This window comes from Sciurus vulgaris (assembly GCF_902686455.1).
Source record: "Sciurus vulgaris genome assembly, chromosome: 6".
NCBI classification, from domain to species: domain Eukaryota; kingdom Metazoa; phylum Chordata; class Mammalia; order Rodentia; family Sciuridae; genus Sciurus; species Sciurus vulgaris.
This window is the reverse complement of record NC_136466.1, coordinates 129235340-129260169: the sequence shown is the minus strand read 5'-3', so window position 1 is coordinate 129260169 and position 24830 is coordinate 129235340. Positions and strand designations below refer to the sequence as shown.

General features: G+C 34.2%; 1 protein-coding gene across 1 annotated transcript in view; it reads left to right on the top strand.

Moving 5' to 3' along the window:
- Nucleotides 1–23661, top strand: part of NDUFS4 (NADH:ubiquinone oxidoreductase subunit S4) — an 83717-nt gene extending 60056 nt beyond the window's left edge. The window contains exons 4-5 of the mRNA XM_079145578.1: nucleotides 5324–5397; nucleotides 23448–23661. Of these exons, the coding sequence (XP_079001704.1) occupies nucleotides 5324–5397; nucleotides 23448–23551 (178 nt within the window). The 3' untranslated portion in view covers nucleotides 23552–23661. The remainder of the gene's footprint in view (nucleotides 1–5323; nucleotides 5398–23447) is intronic.
- Nucleotides 23662–24830: the final 1169 nt, after the last annotated feature.

The following is a 24830-nucleotide window of genomic DNA, read 5'->3' as shown; positions in this document are numbered from 1 at the left end:
TCTTTCAGCAAAACTTGATGGTTTTCTTAATATAGGAATTAAAATTATTCCTAGATATTTTAGTTTTTATTAGTATTTTGGATGATTTTTTGGGGGGGGTTTATATTTTCTGGTTGAGTATCACCAGTATTTTAAGTTACATTTGCATATAGCTGTCCCATGTATTATCCCATTAGTTTTCATGACTTTCCAAGAATTCACTTTGATTATCTAGGTACTTGTATAATCTAAAACTTGTGGTAGTTTGTTTTCTCTTCTTACACTTCCAGGTGTTTCTTTTTCTTGCCTTACTTCATTGAGTAAAATTTGGTACACATTGTTCACTGTTAGTGGAGTAGTTATATCCAACATCCTTATTGTCTCTCTCCTTCTTCAGTGAAAATGTTTCCTATGAAATAAAATGGACAGTTTTCTCCTAATCTTGACTTAAAATAATTTTCTAAAAAAAGTAGGAATGGTTAGCTAGGCACAGTTGTATAATCCTGTAGTCACAGATACTCAGGAGGCTGAGTCAAGAGGATCCTTTGAGCCCAGGAATTCAAGATCAACCTGGGCAACATAGGGAGACCCTATCTCAAAGATTTGTTAAATATTCTCCCAGCATCTATTAAGGGACATTTTCTCTTTGACATGTAATGAATTTTAATTTTATATTCTCTGATCCAGTTAAATAATTTCTGTTTTTAGGTGTATTGACTTGATTTGATTCGTTAATATATTTAAGATGTTCTCGATTAATCAGTGAAATTTGCTTATGGGTGAGAGTGTGTGTGTGACTTCTTGACATTTCTTCAGAAATATATTTAATATTTTAAAGCAATAAAAGCAAAAGATTGATTATAAACATTACTTTTTCTCCATAGCATTTATCATTTTATCTCTCTTTCTTATTCCATTTACAGAAAGATGACCTGATATTTCTAAATGATGCTAATCAAATGACAGCATTTAGAGGCCGATCAAGGTGGCGCTTGCCTGTAATCCCAGTAGCTCGGGAGGCTGAGGCAGGAGAATCACAAGTTCAAAGCCAGCCTCAGCAACCTAGTGAGGCCCTACCAAACTCAGTGAGATCCTGTCTCTAAATAAACTACAAAAAGGGGTTAGGGATGTGTCTCAGTGGTTTAAGTGTCCCTGCGTTCAATCCCCGGTACAATAAATAAATAAGTAAATAAATAAATAAAACAGCTTTTAGGACGATTTCTAACAGCTAGTGCTATTTAAACTTAAAAAAATAATAATAAGCTAAACCTTTCCACATAGAAGCCCACTTACTTCCATTCTCTGCTTTCTAGACATCATCTAATAAAATTCTCAGTGCCAGAGTTTTTGCAGATATTTTTAATGCAGTCATAGCTCTCAGATAAAGTCAAATGTCAGTTAGTACTTATATTAATTTTCATGTATTAACCTTAAAATTTACATGTGAACAAAACGTCCCTTTAAAATTAAAAAAATAATAATAATACTGTGGATAATAGGTTACAATGAAATCTATTCAGTGTGCACCCAGATTGAGAAATAGCATTTCAGTCCCAATTTCATTTCATGCCCCTTTTCAAAGATAACCACTATTCTGATTTGTAACAACATAGATTTATTTTTCATTAAAGACAGTCATCCTTTATGTGCTTTTCTGAAACAGGTTTCTTTTTGCTTAACTTTAATGTTTGCAAGATTCATCCATTGCACTATTAACAAGCAGCATTTTAGGAGTTTTCATTTGAAATTATGTAAAATACTAAAGTGAAGATCTTTTACATATCTAAGTACATGTGTGACTTCCTGATATGCTAAATTAACCCCTAAAACACCAGTCATCAGTTAATAATCAAAACAATTTATAGAGAAGTATCAATAATCTATTAATTCTCTAATCCCTTATTCTTCTCGAGTTAATGACAGCAGCTGTGTGTTTTGTTCTAGCAGAAAAAAAAACTGGTAGATCACCTTGAACTTGTGGAGAGGATTGATTTTATACTTTGTTAGGGTGCATCTGTTTCAGTTTTATGTTTTGCAACTAGAATATAATGTTTAAAATTTTTCAAAGGCATGATCTTTTTGAGGTTCTAGTGCAAAACATGTGGTTTACCAAGTCCTCACTCCAGACTCATTTTGCTTTGTAATAGTTGGCTTTGTAATCGGTGGCTGCTGAAATCTCTGCTCAGTTCTTTCAGCCTTCCCAGTTATTGTTAGAGCCATACCCATTCATATGTAGTTCAGAATCTCCCTTTTACGCAACTCCCTCCTTCCCAAACAAAAATTTCAAACTGCTGTAGCAGTTCTAAACTCCATCTTCATATTCCTTGTGCTGATAAGAGTGATTTTTGCTTGAGTTCCTATATGCTTCTAGCTCTCTGGACCGCAGAGGGTGGGGAGTAGGGGAGATATAAACTTGGATCTAATCCAGTATGTTTTTTGTGGTTTTTTTTTTTTGTTGTTGTTGTTGTTTTTCTTCCCCTCTTCCTTTGAAAGATTGAATTCTCTCCAGAGTTCTGAACTTCATCACTCTTAGGTCCCTTCAAACACATTTTTTCTGATTTGTTCAGAGTTTATAACTGTTATATATGTAGTTGTTAGGTAGATATACTGAGTTGTGAACTGCTGTCACTGTCTGAATTGGAACCTCAGTAACTGAGAATTGAGCAAATCGAGCATTAAAATAAAAGCAAATTTATATTTAGTGAAGATTGAAGGAGAAATTATATACAGCTGGAGGAGAGTGCAGTATGAAAGACTTAATAGAAAAGATTGGTATTTATGGTGAACACTGAGGAATGGTTGGGATGGACTCCATTTGTGGAAGTGGTGGCAGAATAGTCTAAATGAAAGGAATAAATTGAATTGATGGGAAAGTACAGACTGAATATAGGAAAAATTAAAGAGTCTGATTTGATTGGTGGGTTACTTTTAAGAGGAGTAATTAAAAAGAAGACTGGAAACCAGGTACACACCTATAATCCCAGCTACTTGAGAGACAGGCAGGAGAATCGCAGGTTTGAAGCTAGCCTCTACAGCTAGTCAGAAAAAAAAAGGGGGGAGGGGGTTGCCAGGGATGTAGCTTAGTGGTGAAGCACCCCTGAATTCAGTGCCTGATACCAACCCCCCCCCACACACACAAAAAACTGGAAAGTAGGAACTATTTAAAGTTTTTGAGCTGAATCTGGTAAAAGCAAAGAATAGATCAGAGTTAAGAAAGGAGGCAGAAAGATCAATTAGGAAGGTATTGGTGGCAACATACCCATCAAGAATTTCAAAATATAGGAGAATAAGAAAGGTAAAAAGCTAAAAGTATGGGACTTAATTGATACAAGTTGTTACTATTTAACTTATATATTTTTTCATTAATAAAGTTAGGATAATTTTAAAAAGGCTTTCCTGCCTTTGTAGGAAATAGAGTTAAGTTCTCTTGGCTCCTAAGTTTCGGGTACAATTTTTTTTGCTATTGTTTCATGTTTTCAACTAAGTCATTGTGCCTGTCAACACTCATCAAATTATTGGATCATATTTATGTTGGCACTTCTCAGTATAACTATTTTAATTAGAACTGAGAAAATTTACTTTCAAAAAGAACACCAATATAAAACTACCAGTTATGGGTACTAATATAGCCAACCTTTTGAAATTCTTTTGCATACAAGAGGGGTATATGATAGGAATGTATATGATTATAGGGAGTTCTAGGAGTCCCAGAATAACCACTGTAATATATGACCAGAATTTCAGCAACAATTTGTGGGACCTTGAGTCCAGGAGAGATACTTTCCATGTTCTCTTTTGTTTATATTTCATTGTTCTCCATTATCCAAATTACTTCTGAAATTCTTTCTAAATTTACTTGCATATTTCTAATGAAGTTCCTCTGAGAGCTTACAGTAAACATTTGTAAACGTGTAGAAGAACTCAATTGGATGTCATATCTTGAAGCTTTTTTTTTTTTTTTTTAAACTGGGCCTGTGCCCTAAAAACAGTATTGTTAATGGTGGAAGGTTTGTTAAGAAGAGTGGGTAGTGTTGTCTATTTTTTGTTGTAATGATAATGTAGAGTTATGTCCCAATAAACCCATTGCAAATTGAAGATAGCATAAATAAAAAATGCATTTAATACAATTAAACTACCCAGTGTCATAGCTTAGCAGTATAGCACAATGCAGAGTATCAGTTGTTATCGGTATCATTGTGGACCATGTGCTTAACTGGAAATTGCAGTTCACTGCTACTGCCCAGCAATGCAAGAAAATCATACCACATTTTGCTAGCCAAGTAAAGATCAAAATTTAGAATTCAAAGTACAGTTTCTTCTGAACGTGTATTGCTTTAGCACCAATGTAAAATCAAAAAATCCTAAGTCAAACCCTTATAAGCTGGGACCCATCTGTACTGGCAGTTCTACTTTTTTGTAATCTTTTGATATTGAATTTATAAGATCAGTTTGAGAATCTTCCTGGACTTTTTATTTTTAATTCAACTCTAATCCCTACCTTCCACACCTGGCACCTTGCGCACCCCCTTTCCCCCCACGTAGTGAGGGTTGAACTTGGGCTTTTTCCAGCCCTTTTTTTTTTCTTTTGAGGCAGGTCTCACTAAATTATCAAGGTTGTCCTTGAATTTGCCAAGGCAGGTCTTGAATTTAGGATCCTTCTGCCTTAGCCTCCCAAGTTTTAGCTTGTATTATAAGTGTGAGCCACCATATCCTGCTCTTTTCTCTTTTTAAGAGTTGAATAAATGATTTTATTAAAGACCAGCTGAATGTCTTCACAATTATAATTTGTATTATTTGACAATACCTGTTATTAAAATCTCCCAATATTTAACACAAAAAAAGGTAAATTACTAAAAGCTTTTTTGGGGGACAAGAGGAATATACTGGAGATAGAACCCAGGGGCACTTAAACACTGAGCCATGCCCCCAGCCCAGTTTCTTTTTTTTTTTTTGCGGTGCTGGGGATTGAACCCAGGGCCTTGTGCTTGTGAGGCGAGCACTCTACCAACTGAGCTATCTCCCCAGCCCATGTTTTTTGTTTTTTTGACACAGGGTCCCACTAAATTGTTTTGATCCTCACTAAGTTGCCGAGCATGGCTTTGAACTTGTGATCCTCTAAACTCAGCCTTCAGAACCACTGGGAATATAGGCATGGACCACTGTGCCCAGCTAACAGTTTCAAAGAGATTGTTACAATTAGAATATTCCATCAAGAATGTATGTGTTCCATATTAGCGCAACTCTTTATTTTCTAAACTATTTTCTAAACATTTATTTTAAATACTGATTTATTTTTGTAGTCAAAGCTTAATATTAAATCCTGGAAAAAAATTCTTTCTTACAGGGCTGATCCTTTGTCCAATATGGTTCTAACATTCAGTAGTAAAGAAGATGCAGCTGCCTTTGCTGAAAAAAATGGTATGATTGGTCTGTTTTTGTTTTTTCTTTTCACAAATAAAGTCAAAATATGATTTTATGGTCTTAACTAAAACCATTCAGGAATACAAAATGTGAGTTGAAAGAAATCTTTCCATATATCTAATTCAGTGGCTCTTAGCTTTTTTGCTGCAACAGGATAAACAACCCCCCTTCCAAAAGAAAAAAAAAAGTCACGTCAAAGAAAAATCTAAAATGGAATGCCAAATGTTACATGTAAAAGCCAAAATGCTCTAATCTGAAGTAGGGACAGGGTAGGGAATAAGACCACTTGTCTAACACCTACCTTGTTTCTGAATTCCTCTGCAAAATTACCAACATTTGGTTATTTAAACTCTATGCCATAAGGTAGCATACTGTAGTTTTGACACCTATATTATTAAGTTCTCTTTTACTTTGATCCAAAATCTAATGCATATTATTCTATCTAGCACCTTTTTTATTGAAAATAATTATCATTATCATATTCACTCCCATATTTTCATTAAACCTAAATGTCTGCGTTTGCTTCTTTTCTGATATGGTGGACTAATACCAAGCATAATCTCAATTATACAGTTATATAGATATAGTCTAAAAGTATATTAGTTTTGGAGACAGCTATGTTACACCATTGGATTTTGTTGATCTTACTATCGACAATAGTGCAAAATATTTTTATTATTTTCTGCTATTAAGTCAACACAGTATAGTGAAAGGAAATGTGCATTTAGACCACTCTGGGTTCTAGTCTTTGAACCAGTATGATTTTGAATTAATTTCATAACAGACTTAATGCTTCTTCATAGTTGAAATAAGATACATAATAGATAATTGGTAAAGCTTAGTTCTGACCCTATCTCTCTCAGTATGGCATTTCTGTTGTTTGTTTCCCATAGATTTAAATGTGCTGCTGTACATTTGTACCTAGTGTATTTTGTTTGGCAGTACATGTTAGAAAATGTCCCAAGTTGGTCAGATCGAACTTAACTCTTAATATAGTTCTCTATTTGAATGAGACAAAATCTTCAATAATTGTTACTGTAAGCCATTATATGAATGTTTAAAAAATGAGTGTTTTCTAATCCATTTGACATATAAATACGAAAACACTATGAAACCTTTGTGAAGATTTTATTATCTAAAATATTTTTCTTCCCCACTTAGTATTGTAGCTTACTATTAGAATTTTAAAACTAGGGACCAAGATATGTAGCAGAGTATGCTCAAGGCCCTGGGTTCAGTTCCCAATGCTGTACACAAAAAATAGTATAAAGCCAAACTCGGTTGGGTCATTGTGATATTGTATTTTTATCTCCTCATACGTACAATGGGAATTGCTGTGAGGATTGAGTTAAAAAACAAAATGCTTAAAATAGGTTTTGACACATAGTAAGTATATAATTATAATAGTGAGTATATCCTATTAAGGTTGTTTTTCAAATAGACTTTTAAAACTTAAAAAGGACTTTAAGTGCAATTCCATATTAATATTTGTTTGGCAAGTTCTAAATTTCTTAACTACATAATTGTTCTCAAAGTGGTCGGTCTTTATTATTTTGACTTAAAATAATATTGTCAAAATATTATTTGATTTAGAATAATATTTTAATTAAACTACAAGTTATCAAAAACAGTTTTATTAATGTTTTCCATCCTTTCAACCCACTATATTTCATGACTGACATCTTGAAAATTTATTAATTTGAGGTCTGTAACTTAAGTTTAATAAGAGAAAATTTAATTAAACTATTAAATCCCTTGTTAGTCTCTTAAGTGGTCACAAGGACTGTGTGACTGCAGTTGCCATGTGAATTGTAGGTGTGAACTAGCCAATGCTGCTATTGAAATCAGGTGCCTTTCCAATATTTCTGGATAGTGACTAGGAAAACTGTAGACTAACAGTAGATCAGGATTTCTAACTTACCTCATAGCAGGAACTGTCTGTCTTGGTCACTACTTTGTCCCAAGCACCTGGCACAAAAGCTGCCATATGATGTGTACTCAGTATCAAATAAAATTAAAGACATTCTAAAAATATACTGCTCTACTCAAAAGATTGAAGCTACTCTGATCACCTGGGGAAATCCTTTTATTACACCCTAGAATTCATTTGTAATCAGCCTTGTTAACATTTACCATTATGGTTTTGTTTTGTTTTTTTGTTACCAGGGATTGAACTCAGGGGCACTTAACCACTGAACCACATCCCTAGCTTTTTTTGTTGTTTTTGTTTTTGGGTTTTTTTTTTGTTGTTTGTTTGTTTGTTTGTTTGTTTGTTTTTGTATTTTTATTCAGAGACCGGGTCTTCCTGAGTTGCTTAGGGCCTCTCACTAAGTTGCTAAGGCTGGCTTTGAACCTGCCATCCTCTTGCCTCAGCCTCCTGAGCTACTGGGATTACAGGTATTCACCATCACACCCAGCAGCATTATGTGTTTTTACTTAAATGAGTCTTGCTTCTTCAGCTATAGTGGAAACTGGATCTAAGTAAACAGTGCTGGAGTGCTGCAGAATCATGTGTTGGAGGGTGTTTTCCAAATTCTGCAGCAATCCTCTCCGTTCTGATTTTCCTCTCTTGGGTAGGTGATAAGGAACTTAAAAGTGAATCCTCCTTCCCTCCAGACCAAACATTTTGTTATGAGCTAGTGCTGTTGAAGATTGGGCGAACTAATGTTCTGATAATTTTAAGGTGTTAGTTTAGAAGTACTATTATGTAAGTTCTATAGGATTGAGAGGCTGGTAACCTGGATTCTAATTCCTCAATTATCTCCTTCACAGGAGAGCTTGAACCGTTCATACTTCACTACATATAACCATATTTCTCTTGTCTTTGAAATGAGAAGTTTGGGTGATTCTCAAACTATATAATTTCAGGATTTTAAGTTCTTGGACCAGCTCATATGCCATTATTTCTTACTGTTTAGTCCAGTGACTTACTTCTTCTTCTTCTTCTTCTTCTTCTTCTTATTATTATTATTATTATTATTATTGTACTGGGATATTATTATTATTATTATTATTATTATTATTATTATTATACTGGGGATTGAACCCAGGGGCACTCTCCCATTGAGCTACATCACCAGTCCTTTCTATTTTTTATTTTGAAATAGGGTGTTACTAAGTTGCCCATGCTTGCCTAGAATTTGTGATCCTCCTGCCTCAGCCTCCTTGTTGCTGATATTACAGGCATGTGCCACTGCACCCATCTTTCAAATTTCACTTAAGAAATACAGTTCTATTATGAATCAAGGATAAGTGGAAATTTATACTGCATATAATAATGAAGTAAAGTATTTAAGACCAATATTATAAAATCCCCTGTTAACTACCTGTTTTCAGTTTCTTAACCATTTTTCTACAGGTCTTTTTATATAAGAGTGTACTCATTTCTGAAACTAAAGTTTCCTACCTTCTGTTGATCATTTCTGTAATTATCCATCTGCTTTTGTTGTTTTTACACAGCTGTCTATTTTTACCGCAACTAAGAAAGCTTGGTTTTCTGAAATTGCAGAGTAGAAAAGAAGGCTGAGTGCCTCTGACAGATTCTTTCCTCCTCCAATTCCCCATCCTTCACTTTCCCACCCTCAACATACTTACACAAAAAGCAAAGAAAATATAAGTACCCCTGTGGCTGTGGCTTTAATGCAAGCCCTCATCCTAAACATCTCTTTAAGCTCAGCATCTATTCCAAAGGGAACTCTTCAAAGATAACCTTTATTAAAAGAGATGAGAATATCTGGTGCTTCCTCTGAAATGTAGATGAACCTTACTTCAATTCTTTGTGTACTGAAAAGACCCACCTTTCTCACCCTTGTGGCTTTTGTCTTTTTTTTTTTATGTGAAGGATGGGGAGGAGAAGGAAGCTGCATCATGGAGAGAGGAGGCAGAAAACAGCTGTGGAAAATGTGGGTAGTAGAAGACTAAGATCTACTACCATTTACATGCTAATGAAAACCAGAAAACCCTCTCCACCCCCCACCCCACCCCGTTTGATCTGATTTGAAACTTTGTGACTTTTCTTTGGTATGTCATTTTGCCCCCTGTGTTTTTCTCATTGCTGTTAGCTATAAAAACTCTTTGAAATTCTCAAAATAAAGGAAGGTTTCATTCAGGACGAGGAGGGCAGAGGACAAGCTGTGAAACTGCATTGTGTTCACAGTGGGTCTGTTGGAGAGGAAAACCCACCTCTGAAGTAATAGAAGGTAGAAGCAGGAAAGGAAGCAGATAGGTCCAGCCCTGGATCCTGAAAAAGAGAAAAAGATGGCTGGAGATATTGCTCAGAACTTAGAATTTCTCCCATAAGTTAACACTATTAGTTGGGGCTGGACTTCCACCTAGTTTTACCTCTCAACCTCACATCCAGGTGACTGTTAAAAGTTAACTTTCAAAATAAAAGTAAGAATCATGACTCATACAGGTACAAAATACAAATAAAAGAATTTATTTCACTCATCATATAAGCAAACAAGGCAGATGTTCTAACAAGGACAAATTTATGTAGAATAAAGAATTTGAGGTCAGTTGCAAATGCAGACAAAAATTGTTATTTCCCTTGGGGAAGAAGGGTGTTGATAAGAACCAGTGGGACACAGGACAGAATCTATGTATGTATAAGTTGTATACAACTTAAAAAGAGTTGCTCAATAGCTGAAAGACAGGAAAAGGAGCTAAAAGCCTTATAATGCTAAAAGAGAAGGATATGCTAGAGTACATATTTTTCCATTGAAATCATGTTCGGCTCTTGCCCCAGTGCACCCCCCTCCCCCGCCCTGACTTTTTATGTTTTTAAGACTAGGTCTCCCTATGTTACCCAAGATGGTCTGAAACTCCTAGGTTCAAGAGATCCTCCCATCTTGACCTCCCAAGTAACTGGGACTACAGGCATACATCACTGTGCCTGGCTTCTCCCTATTTGAGAGAAAATAATCTCAAATGGAGATTAGTCATAATCACAAAATAAGATCAATATACTTTTTTGCCCTGATTATTTACATAGGTATAGCAAGAATATTACATTTTTTTCAGGATATCAATTTACCATATAAGTTTTCTTAAGTTTGCTTTAAGCCAAAGTTTTCATAAAGAATCTTGGATTGTACTTTAAATCTCTTGAGATTAGGAATCCAAGCCAAGAATTTGCCACTGCATGTGTTCTATAGTACCTATTGATTTAGGCAAATCCTCCCTTCTCAAAATCTCCAGAATATTTTCCCTGTAAGACGGGGAACTCTATAAGCCAGGTGCCAGACCACTTTTCCTAGAAGGCTGCATAAAATCAAACTGTTCCTTAAAAGTATCTGCGCATATCTGTTTAAAGAGCATCATTCTCAGATATCCCATGCTCCAAATCACATCCTAATAAAAGGAGGATAGATTGCTATTGAACATATGCAAATAGTAATATTGCCATAAAATTTAAGAATCTTCTGTAAGAAATTCCAAATTCTGGAGGTGTCACAGTGGTAGAATGAGATATATAGTATTTCCATTTACAAAGAAAGCTCTACTAAATTGTAATGAGTTATAACATCTTAAGAGGAAAAAGAAAGGATTTCCTGATATATTGAAAATATGTAGACTAGTAAAACAGTACCAGTGACACTCCAGTGTCATAAAACTTTAGTCAGTCTTCATCAGTTCATTCAGTCGTATATAATTCTTGTTCTACTGGATCATGTTTTTGCTTCTTAACTGAAGTTCTCAAAATCTTGACTCATTCAACTAGTAATGGTCTTAAAATGTAGTGATAGCATCAAAAACCTTTATTCCCAAGTACCTGGTTGGTCTTTTTCTGTGGGGTTCTGAGATAATGCTCCTTTGTTGATGATAAAGTCCTTTGACCTATAGCTGATTGCAAGAACTTTTAGGGAAGCATAAGCATGGAAACTATAGATCATAGTTGTAATTTTCACAGGTGGATTATGAGTTCATAAAAAGAAAAATGTAACTTAAGTTCAAATCCAAAAAGTTGAGAAAATATCTGTAAATGTAATCATTGAAGCATACTTTCAAAGATGACAGTGAACATTCATCAGATTTTTAAAAATGGATGAACCTGGTATAGGGGCAGACAAATGATACCTTCACAGATGCTGCCTTTTCTCCCTATCACAAGGTTCACAGTCAACAAGAAAAAAGTACAACATATTTATTTAATCAAGGTTTTAATATGACACAGGAACCTTTAGAAATGAATACATAAAGACCCATTATGCTTTGATTCAATTAAAAATTGATAGACCTGTAGAAATGTGATTGGACAAAATGAGTACCACATAATGGTAATATACTGAGGGGGCAGGGCAGCAAGGTATGTCTGTTCAGATTCTTCTTTTCCTCTCTGTGTGGCATTCTTCTAGGTAAAGGACCCCTTCTGGAAGCAGGGTCTTAAAATCTATCAGATAAGGCACATCAGAGAATATCCTTATGGCTAGCTCTCATATGGAAAATCAGGGAAGGTTAGAGTAATATTTTAAGATTTTATGGCTAGTTTTGAGGAAAAGGAGTTCTAGTGCCAATGACCTGCCTTTGGGAAAGAGGAATTCTGATTTCTCTGGCCTATAGGAACAGGTCAGAAAGATCTTCCTTCTGAGCTCTTTCCTTTATTTCAGAATACTTAGCATGCCACAGCACTGTACTTTTGGGTATCATTTTTTTCTGAGTCCCAACAGTAGACTTTACAGAGGGGGGAAAAAAAAAAAAACTTGAGATTTGAATATGCCAAACATACAGTATTACACAAAAATTGTGGAGAAACATCAAGAGACTTATTAAGTCTAGGATAGGTCCTAAATATCTGTATATTAGTACATCTCAGATAAGAGATGTAGATTCCCAAATTGATACTTACTAGACTAGAGGATATAAGCTTTAAACTAAAGATATGACCAAGTTAACATTTTAAAAAGTAATTGAAATAGTTGTCTATTTATCAAGCAAAGCAGTACAGGGTCTTTTGTGAATGGAACATATTATGGACGAGGGTGTTGACAAATCTCCATATATCACACAATTTCAAAAAACCTTACTTTAATAATATTTTACCCCTTAAATTTAATATCAGGGTGCATATGCATCTCCTCACTTGACATCTCTTCCATGGAACCTCATTAGTAGTAACAAATAAACCTAATTATTTCAAGCAATTCTCTTTCTACAGAAATAAAGAGTATGTCTTTGTGATTTTTCAGTGGCCCTCTTGCAGAATCTCAAAGATAATTTTAGGTGCAAAGATATCCTGAAAATTTTATTTAACATTTAGGATTTAATTTTGGAAAGGCAAAAATTAAAAGTTGTGGTTCTAGGCATGTAACTCAGAGCACTTGCCTAGCATGTGCAACAAGTTCTGAGTTCAGTCTTCAGCATTGCAAAAACAAGTCACCAGGAGATGCAAACACTTAGGATAGGTATAGGATCATGGGTACCTAAGAAATGATATTTCTCTACTCTTTCAAAGTCACAATAAAACTTATTGCTCTATACAGAACCTTAATTCTTAAGTGAAAAAGTCAGCATAAAACTTATAAAGTTATTCTGATAAGCCAGAACTTTTGCATTCTAGAAAGATTAGACATAATAGAGAATAATGATATTATAGGTGAAAACAGTACAGTAATGAAACAAGCCCAGCAAAATTGAGCAAACTTTGCTAAGATTTTAATACATTTTATAACTTTCCAGATTTATTTTTGCACAAACTCTAACCTAAGGCAAATAAAATGTCCTTTCTTGCAAATCTTATTTAACTTTCTGTGTCCATTCAGGTTTTGTCTTTTACCATTTTCTTTCTGGCACAGTTACTTTACTTTAGCTCATGCCTATTTTTCCCTTAGTAAACAATTCACATCTTCTCACTTTGCACACAGTTATTTCATTACCTTAATATAAAGTCATAACCTCTCTGCCATTATTACTTCTAGTAGGATTTCATTCATTTACATTATATCTTTTAACCAGAATTACTGTGATTGCATAAAGAAACTGGAATAATTTAAAAACTTACCAGTATTTTAGTCAACTGATGGAACTCATAAATACACCCAACACTGCTTTCTTTAGCCATATGTATGCCTCATGCTCCAGCTTCTCCAAGTGGCAAAAATGAACATGTTCAGTAGACAAACTCAAAGATAGAGCATATGAACTCAAAATTTACCTTAGTAATTATGCAGAGAGAAGATTTCTTTCTCATCCACTACTAGGTTCATGGCTAAGACCTTTATAACAAAGAACAGATTAAATAGAGTACACAAATTCAATTAATATAAATTTTATGTGAAATGGCATGGGAACTTTCAGAAAGGGAAACCTATGTGTTTCAATGAAGTTGTACCTAGTTGTACCAAAATTTGATTGGACAAAGTGGGTATGACCCAATGGTAGTAAGCTGGAAGAACTTAACCAGGCAGGTTAGTTCAGATTATTCTTTGTCCCTCTGTGACATTCCTTTCTTCTAGGTGTAGGACAAATTCCAGGAAGACTAAGGAATTCTATTATGAACTGCTTAAAAGGATGAGGGCTGGAAGTCAGAGTTGCCCTTTATTTTTGCTGTTTTCTCAAATGCTAAGGTGGCACATTTGAGAATAGTGTGTCCTGAATCCCCATCATAATCAATGGCTCAGTTATTCTCTCTTACTTAGAAATGACCTAAGTGTCTAATAAATGTCCATCCAAGTTTTCAAATTAGCCTAACAATCTTAAAAATCATTTTTAAGGTAACATAACTATAGAATATAATTGCTTTTGAAACAAAGATTCCAGAATAATTCATCAAGTTGGTTAAAACACAGCTTTACAATTTCCATGACTATAAACATTAAACAAATAATGCCAGCTTATTCCATCAGTAAACTCATAACTTTAGAAAAAACATAGAAGTAAAATAATTCATGTTTTTATTTTATCTAACAGTGTCAGAAAACATAGCTGTTTTTATTAAGCCAAAATTATTAGTCTTGTTTGCCAAAGATTTACCTACATTATGTGAACTTGAGTTCTTAAAATGTTTATGTTAATCTAATCCCAATGACATACCTTATAGAAATAGAGCAAGCAATTATGAAATTCATCTGGAAGAATAAGAAACCCAGAATAGCTAAAGCAATCCTTAGCAGGAAGAGTGAAGCAGGGGGTATCGCAATACCAGATGTTCAACTCTACTACAAAGCAATAGTAACAAAAACGGCATGGTATTGGTACCAAAATAGACAGGTAGATCAATGGTACAGAATAGAGGACACGGACACAAACCCAAATCAATACAATTTTCTCATACTAGACAAAGGGGCCAAAAATATGCAATGGAGAAAAGATAGCCTCTTCAACAAATGGTGCTGGGAGAATTGGAAATCATATGCAACAGAATGAAACTAAAACCATATCTCTCACCATGCACGAAACTAAACTCAAATGGATAAGGACCCTCGGAATCATACCAGAGACCCTGCAGATTATAGAAGAAAAAGTAGGTCCAAATCTTCACCTTGTTGGTCTAGGACCAGACTTCCTCAACATGACTCCCATAGCACAAGAAATAAAAGCAAGAATCAATAACTGGGATAGATTCAAACTAAAAAGCTTTCTCTCAGCAAAGGAAACTATCAGCAATGCGAAGAAAGAGCCTACAGAGTGGGAGAAAATCTTTGCCAGTCATACTTTAGATAGAGCACTAATCTCCAGAATCTATAAAGAACTCAAAAAGCTCTACACCAAGAATGCAAATAATCCAATCAACAAATGGGCTAAGGAAATGAACAGACACTTCACAGAAGAAGATGTACAAGCAATCAACAGATATATGAAAAAATGTTCGACATCTCTAGTAATAAGAGAAATGCAAATCAAAACCACCCTAAGATTCTATCTCACCCCAATTAGAATGGCGATTATCAAGAATACAAGCAACAACAGGTGTTGGCGAGGATGTGGGGAGAAAGGTACACTCATACGTTGCTGGTGGGGCTGCAAATTAGTGCAGCCACTCTGGAAAGCAGTGTGGAGATTCCTTAGAAAACTTGGAATGGACCCACCATTTGACCCAGCTATCCCACTCCTTGGCCTATGCCCAAAGGACTTAAAATCAGCACACTACAGAGATACAGCCACATCAATGTTCATAGCTGCTCAATTCACAATAGCCAGATTGTGGAACCAACCTAGATGTCCTTCAGTTGATGAATGGATAAAGAAACTGTGGTATATATATACAATGGAATATTATTCAGCCATAAAGAATGATAAAATTATGGCATTTGCAGGCAAATGGATGAAATTGGAGAATATCATGGTAAGTGAGATAAGCCAATCTCAAAAAACCAAAGGACGAATGATATTGCTAATAAGTGGATGATGACGACACATAAGGGGGGGACGGAGGGGTTAGCGTTAGGGTTAGAGTTACGGTTAGGGAGGGCAGCAAGAATGAAGGAAGGAAGGACTGTATAGAGGGAAAAGAGAGGTGGGAGGGGTGGGGGGAAGGGGAAAAAAACAGAATGAGTCAAACAACATTACCCTATATAAATTTATGATTACACAAATGGTATGCCTTTATGCCATGTACAAACAGAAACAACATGTATCCCATTTGTTTACAATTTAAAAAAAAAAGAATACTTTTTAAATCTAGAAGTTGAATGTATTAGAAATTCAGGTTTTTTTTTTTTTTTTTTTTTTTAGAAGTTTAGGGTTATTCAGTTAATATAACATTTTTTCTATAAACTGATCAGAACAGAACTCCTCGATGAGGTTTTATAGTTTAATTCAGTAATGCCATCTGGAGGTAGAAAAACATTATCTACATACACAGGAGCAGGAAAGGCTTTTCTGTATTGTGTAATTACTATATGTTGATAGATACAGAGCTATCAGTCACACAGAGAATTTATAACCTCAATTCTAAAATATCAGCCATGTATTAATAAACACAGAATTGTGAAATGTACTGGTTCATGCCAAAGAGCTGTTCTCTTTTCACTGAGTATAAATTGTTAATTGATTTGAGCTCAAAATAGAAAAAACTAATAAACCAGATTCTGTCTTTTCTTACCCAACAGAGAATAGACCTTTATAAACTATTAACTGGTTTATAAGAATCATCAAATGGTCAGATTGTAAAACCAATTACCAAAATTAATACAAAATCAAAGATAGCAAAACAGTCAGCAAGTCTCTTGTTGCTTTGGATTCACCTCATGGAGACAAGATATATGTGTGCCATTTCTTTGGTGGAGAAGTTTGCCTGCTTTTAGTTGGTGAATAAGTTGAATGTCCAAAAGAGATTTCCAAAATTAAGAGAAAATTTTCAGAAAAAATAGTCATGATTCTAACATAAACATAAAATGAACATATATTAAATAATTTATTTTACTTATGTGAGTCTGGCAGATGTTATAAACCAGTTCAAACAAGTCAAGACAACACAAGTTTATGTGGGGTAAAGGAATGTTGAGATAAATTGCAAATCGAGACAGAACTGGTCTTTCCAGGACTAGGGTAAGTGGGAGGGTGCATTAAATCACAATAAGACAGGACAGAATTTCTGTATCTGTCAGTTACAGTCGATTCGCCTTATTCATGATAATCATGTTCTGTAAAATCACCGGGAACACCAAATTAGCAAATACTGAACAATTGCTTCTAGGGAAGTTAACATATTCAGCTTCCTACAAGTCTCTGGTTATGTGTGTCCTTTCATCAACAGATCAATACCAAGTACTTCTGTTTAAAGACACCTCATTTAATATATATTGTTGATTCATCAGCACGAACCTGCAGCCAGCAGCACTGTAACTCATACCTGAACAAGCCTATCTTAACACCCATATTGATATATCACAATCTTCTTATGCTTAGGGAAACTAGACAAGACTTCAGCACTATGCTTTGAAGACCATTTTAAAAAATGAACTCACCAGCAATAAGCGCGCGCGCGCGCACACACATACACACACACACACACACACACACAAAAGCCACAAAAAAATGTGACTCTAAATAGACCTTGAAAAGTACACTTGTTTACAATGTGAGTTCTGAAACAAGAAGGGCAGAACGTTACCTTGTTTGACCTCAACTGGGAACATGTGTATTGGGCAACTCAAATTTTTTGCCATTCTGTGTATGTCATAAATGACCATAGAAACACTGTGAGTGTTAATGTTGGGGTTACAAATTTTAGTAAATGAATTCATGAAAAATGAGTATTATTTGTATCTACAAAGGTTTGGGGAGTTTTGGTTTGTTTTAACCTAGCTTCTTTCTTCCCAGTTCCTAGTCCCAGGTGGTCAAGAGGAAGGCAGGGTGGAAGCAGGAAAAGGGGTGGAGGAAGAAGAAAAAGAGAAATTTAAAATAAATTTTCTCATGGTAGTAGAGTTATACATAGTGGCTTAGTGAGATTCCTGGTGTATTATGGGTTAAATAGAATTCTGGAAATCCCTATGCCTAACGCATACCAGATCAATTACATCAAAATCTTCAGGAGTGATTTTTGGCTATTCATGTATAGTTTCTTTCTTCAAAAAACATGTTCTACATTTCTAACAATTCTTTGACATGTACTTTTGGAACACAAAGCTACAATAATTAAAATTTCGGTTTCTTTTGTGGCAAATTTTGAATACCATGATTCTTCTTATTGCTTTGAAAATAAGAATAAATGATATAGCAAGGGGACCATTGACTGACGTCAATTTTTGTTTTTGCTTACAGAGGTATTGTAGCTGTAGGATATTAATAATATTTCAGATGCTTCATGTTTGCACATTATTTGCTTGTTGAAATCATACACAATTTTCATGGAAAGAATTGCTTTGCTAGTGTATCTAAAACATTATTATATCTCCTCTATAATATTTTCTAAAAGAAGATTTAAGATATTTTAAATTATTTTAAACCTTCTCTTGCCCAAGCTCTATATTAGATACTTGGTTAATTTCAAAGTAGATTTTATAAAGTGAAATTCCTGAAAAGCTGTTTCCCCCTTTAAATTATACATTAGATTTATGCTTTGCTTTCAGTCAGGTATAATGTCAGTATACAGCCTAGTGAGGAATCTTGAAACATTGCAAGTACCAATGTCCATCTCTTTAGCCTCTCAAAGCTTTGCTGTTCTGATCTCATGTGTTAGTTAGCGGTAACTTCCAGGTATGTCAGTTTGTGCCAAATTATGTGATGGTTCTTGTTCTGGTATAAATTAAACTTCACTTCCAAGTCAGGGTTGTGATTATATTATTAAAGGAGAAAGGCCTTTCACAGGACAGGAATTAATGTTACCAGAGGTAAGATATTTATTTCACAAGCAGTAAAAGAACCAGTGAAATTTTCTTTATTTTTGCTTTACTGAACCATAAATGAAATGGTTCCATAAACAAAGATGAATGGAATTAATTTTCTCTTTGTCTCATATATGGAAGTTTTAAGTTCATTGCCATTGTCTGGTTTTGTTCAGGGGCTTTTTCTTCCTTTGGTGTATGAAAAGGTCACACCAAACACCAAAAAAAGGTCACATATTATAGGAAATAGAACATCCCAACCACAATGTAGTGATCTACAAAAAAATTGCCATATTTCTTGAAAAAGAAATTGGACATTAACTATTAAAGATCATATTTTAATTTACTAGAGCATTTTCCATAGGTACTGCTCTTATATTAGGGTTTAAAGTTCAAAATATTTTTGTGAAAGCATTCCAGTGTGTGAAACAGCAAAAGGAATCAGCTACTTATCATTTAGGTGCTGGTGGTTGGATTTGTGGCTAATCCATGCCATATGTCTACTTTCCTCAGTGGGAAGTGATGGCAGCCCTGAGAGATTTACCCCATCCCTGGGGCAGCTGCCTCAGACTCAGTTGCTTTGATCTTCTGTTGTGCAGCTGGGAAGAGCAAGGGCCGGTTTTGAGTGTCCTAATAAGAGAACATATGGGACCATTGTCCTAGACTACACCTTCAATTTCATATAAGCATTCTTCAGGGGGCGCAGGTGTTTTCATTCGAATTTGTTAGAAATATGTTTGGGTTATTAAAAAAAAAAAAAAAAAAAAAACTAAAAAAGATTCTTATTTCATTCCTAAATTCCAGTATTCTATTTCTTGTAAGATATATTGCTTTCTTCCCTTTTACAAACAAATTTCAAGTGGTGTATAGAAAAGATGAGTTCATTCATGTAACTTTCCCATTGATAAGTATATGTTTAATGTCTTTTCAAGTGCTGTTACTCTTATTTTGTCTTTTTGGCCACAGTTTACTGCTTGCTCGAGTAATGTTTACATTCAAGTACAATGAGACCAGTAAGTGTGTTCTTCCAAGCACTGGAAGGTAAAATACTTTGGAGGGTTGATGCTTGGAAATATGATCAGATTCTTTACAGTATTGCAAAAAGGAGCAAATTTTACTGAAATAACAGCCCTACATAATAGAAAAGTTTTTTGAATGATGGATAGATAAACCAAAAGGAGGGTTTTGTAGTCTTACTTTCTTTTCCATTTCTATTATGAATTGCCATCAAACTCCCTCATGGCATTCTTTACTTTTATGTAATGAGAGAAGCTTGATTCTTTATTCATCTTTAGGAACAAAGTTGTTTTCCACAGGAAAATGTGAGGGAAGTAAACCTAACAATTATAGATGGTTGTAGCTTGGTAATATAGAGATTATATTAGCAAATGCAGGTTTCTTCCACATATATTTTTGTTCATTTTTCCTAGGGTGATTTTCACATCCACATTCCAAACCCTATCATGATACTTCTATTTATTGTTATCACCATCAACAGCAACTAGAATCTGGCTCACAATTCCCAGGAGAAAACCCAAACCAGTTGTTCCTTTATGGAACAACTCCAGTCTTCTCACATTGCAGTGACCCTGGCAGCATTTTGAAAACTTCCTGACCACAACAGATACTAGAACTATGTCTGAGTTCTGATGTAGTAAAATGAATTATTTTTCTCTCAGGTGCGTATTTGTATGTAGTTCTGATTCCTAAATATTTCCAAATGCTCTCTCATTTCTTTTGTATTTCCTCTCTTATGTCTTTATTGATCTGACAGGTGTATTTGGAAGCATTTGGTGGTAGAGAGAACACAGGTTCTCGCTCCCATTATTTGGCAAAAAAAAAAAAATCTTAGAGATTTTGAATAATTTACTAATGGCATTATAACAAAAGGTAGAACTACACTTGAAACCATTTCTTTTCTCCATAATTGGGGATGGGGTGGCAGGGATGGGGGAAGCTGACTTATTTTCCAGGGATTCTTAAGTCTTTTCAAAATATTTTTTTAATTGGAAAAAAGTTATGCAGTCACATGAGTTGAAGGGAAATGAACAAAATAAAGATTGCAATTCTCATATTTTTAAAGAAATTTATTCTTTGTATGAGGTGGTTAGGTGCATAGCTTTAAAGTCAACTTGGATTAAAATTCTGGCTTTGGGATTCACTATCCCTGTGACCTTAGGACTTACTTTCTCTTTGCTTTATTTTTCCTTGTAGCTAAATATAAAATTAAGGTATACATAATGCCTCCTCATAATCCAAGGAACAAACAAACTTAAAAAAAACTATAAAAATACATCTTTAGCACTTAACACGGTCTAGAGCATAGAACAGTACACCAGGTGTGCTCTTGCATCAAGATCTTTATAGTAGTTGTTCTCTTGCCTGAAAGCTCTTTATAGAGATGTGGACACGGTTCTTTCCCTGACCTCCTTGAAGTCCGAAATGTTGTCTTCTCAGAGATGGAGGGCTTCTTTGTCTTCCTGGTCTGAAATGTCTCCTTAGTGTTCATTAGCCTATATGTATTTTTAATTTAGGTATTACTGTATTAGAACCTAGTATATTATATGCTTGTTCATTTCTCTTTTCTGTTTTAAGAAGTTTGTGAATTTTTTTTTTATTTATTGGCTTATATCATGTATCTAAACTGTCTTTGACACAAATGAGGCAATCAGTAATTAAGTGAATAGCAAATATTCAGTAAATATTATTGGTTATACCTGCTTTATTGAATTGGGTATTTTTTTGTAATTACCAACATTCGCTGATTAATGTGCGATGTACTTAAGTTTATAGTGTTAGGGGCTGGGGATATAACTCTGTTGGTAGACTACTTGCCTCAAATGCACAAGGCCCTGGGTTCAATCCCCAGCACCACACACACACACAAAAAGAAGTTTATAGTGTTTAAAGTTATCATGCTGAGCTTATTCAAAACCCAAAACCTTTGTCTGTAGTAAATAATGAGTTTAAATTGTAGCAACTACTCAAAACATTGCAAATTAAAATTTAAGGAGCTCCAATATGATGGAAATGTGTTCACATCACACTTTACACAAAAGTTTTTAATTAGAATAATAGCTTAACCTTTATTAAGTGCTTATGATAAACCACAAAGGTAATAAGCAAAATAGTTAAGGCACAGGCTCCAGAGTCAAATGTTCAAATCCTGATTGTACCCCTTCCTGACTGAATGACCTTGTATTAGTTAACCTCGCTGACCCTTGTTTTACTCATGTATTCAAAGGAAATAGTATTAATTTATATAAAGATTTTAGAAAAAGTATCTTTCTGATGGAACTCAGTAAATGATTAAGGGCCAAATGCTTTCTAAGCATTTTAAGTAAATTTGCTTAATCCTCATGACAACCTTATAAAGTAGGTCCTATTCCATATTCTTTAATATTTTTTGAAAGGGAAATAACTACTTGTACATGCACTTATTTTATAGGATTGGGTTTCCTTAAGCTGTAGCTTTGTAATGCATTTTTAATGAGTAGGAGAGTATTCCAAACATTTTTTTTCTACTCTGAAAGTAAGGTTATATGGAGGAAGTGAGTTGAATCAGTATTTTCTCTCTCACATTTTGATGTTTAATTTACCTTCATATTTCCCATTTCCATATAGCTAATGAACTTTTCTTTGAAGATGAATGGAGTTCTAGCAGTAGGAATAAGGTAGTTTAAAAGAAGTATTGTGTTAAATGTTATTATTTTCCTTTTTTTGGACACAAAGTAGTATACTTTACTGGCTTAAGTTTCATAGGTTTTACTTTGTGACAAAATCAAATTATAGCTAAGGCACTATTGAGACATAAACCTTGTGGCAACAAGTGCTGTACTCATTTAGAGGCACTAGAGTTCCTTAGAACTCATAAGATCAAGAAATACACTTATTTAAATTATATAATATTCAATTTGGACATTTTATACATGACTGACATGAATCAGAGGTTTCAAGATGAGTTGTATGAATGAAGTCCTGAGATAGAAGAATGATAAATTCCAGGGAGATAGAGGAATCTTATTATGGAAAGTAAAAGTTAAAGGGATTGCTCAGCCTGTTCCTCTTTTCTTAGGAGGAATGAAGAACAGAATATATAGACATAAATAAAACCAGTTTTCAAAATTGTAAACCTTGAAAAGAATAAGGAGAGAAGATAGTTTTGACCAGTGGTTCCCAATTTTCTATACATAAAAGCTTCTGGAATTGAGTTAAAGGACAGCTCTCTGGTTTTCAGCCAGTCTTAGCCAATGGGTCGTTAGTCAGGCCTAAGAATTTGCAGTTATCAAGTACCTCCACATGATTCTAATACAGAGAGCCCTTGAAACACATCGAAAAAAACTAGTGAAGGAACTGAATGTATGCAGGTGCATACACATACACACACAGTTTTTCCTCTACAATCTCAGTTGAGTTCTAAACTCACATAAAGACCAAATTTTAGAAGAATAGTGAGATGACTTTATTGTTCAGTGTTTTCCATTGCAGTTATTAAAGAAGTCACATGTTAACCATCAGTACTTGAATAAGGAGAAATAAAATCGTAAATTACACCTTTAATTTGAGATATGATAAATCATATTCAGGTAATGTTTGGACTCGGCACAGAAGATTATAAAGGAACAAATTACTAAGTATTTATATTTCTGTTGTGTTGACATTTACTCCTGATGATAAATTAACTTTAAATTATAATAAGCCACTGCTTGATATGTTCTTCAGTTATCCTTTTAAATTCTGTTCCTGTGGGTTTGTTTATGTTTTTGTTTTTTCCCCCTCTAGGGTGGAGCTATGACATTGAAGAGAGGAAAGTTCCGAAACCCAAGTCCAAGTCTTATGGTGCAAACTTTTCTTGGAACAAAAGAACAAGAGTATCCACAAAATAGATTGGCACCAACTGTATCTCTGCTTGACTGTGAATAAAGTCAGCTGTGCAGTATTTATAGCCCATGTATACATCTCTTAATCGCCTAATAAATTTGACCTTTAAATTACAGATACTATTTTAAATGTTTTTTGATGTCTCAAACATGTTACATTTTTCTATGTAGAGAGATTTTAGGTTATCATACTTCTAGGAAATCTTGGTACTTAGAACCTATTAAAGTGAATGCTTGAAATCAGTTGCAACCTTGAAGTTTTGTACTTACTTTTTATATAGCCAATTAATTGTGTTTAAGATATCAACCATCATTATTAAAATGTTTAGAAATTATTTTGTTCTGTCATGGGTAGAGCAGTATATAACACTACAATTTGATAAACATTAACCCAAATCTCCTCACTGAAGTTCTCTTTTCTTTAATTAGAACTTTTTATTCTCTAAACTGTTATAAAATGAATGAATTGTATTCCATACTAATATCTGCCTATCAACACTTCATGATTGTGAAGTTTCCAGTGAAGATTTTAAAAAATTATTTATTTTTCATTTTGATTCATTGTACACAAATGGGGTATATCATTTTGTTTCTGTGGTTGTACACAATGTAGATCATACCATTCGTGTAATCATACAGTACATAGTTAGGAAATGAAAGACTCAAAGAAAATAAACAATTTATTGTTGGGGATTCTTAATATTCACTATAGTTTTTTGAAAACATAAGTAAATACATGTTTTTATTGATTAACTATCAGGTTATATACTCTTAAGCTCTTTAATAAACGCTCATAGACTAACCCTCATAATAACTATTGGGTAGGCACTATTATTTTATCTAATTTACAAAGTAAAAACATAAATCAGGGCTTACAAGGATATATAACATGCTCAGGATCACACAGATCTGATGTGCCAAAGCTGGGACTGGCACCCATATCTGTCTTCAAAGCCAATACCCTTAACTACTATAGTTACAAAGAAATAGACTTGATTAATGGCGGCATATTTTTTTGGATTGTTAATATATTCTTTAATGTTTTAAAAGTTATATTTGTTCTCAAAATTGCATGTCATAAAAATAAATGCACTGATCTAGCTCAATAAGAAAATACATCAGAGTATTAATCTATACAGTTTTGTTTTGTAGAGCATTTTGGCAGTCCTTTTTCAAAATATTAAATGCATAGTTCATTTAATCCTAAAAAATCTAGGCAAATAGCCTAGGGATATACACAGAGATAAATATGCAAAGATATTATTACAGAATTGTTTCTAAAAAG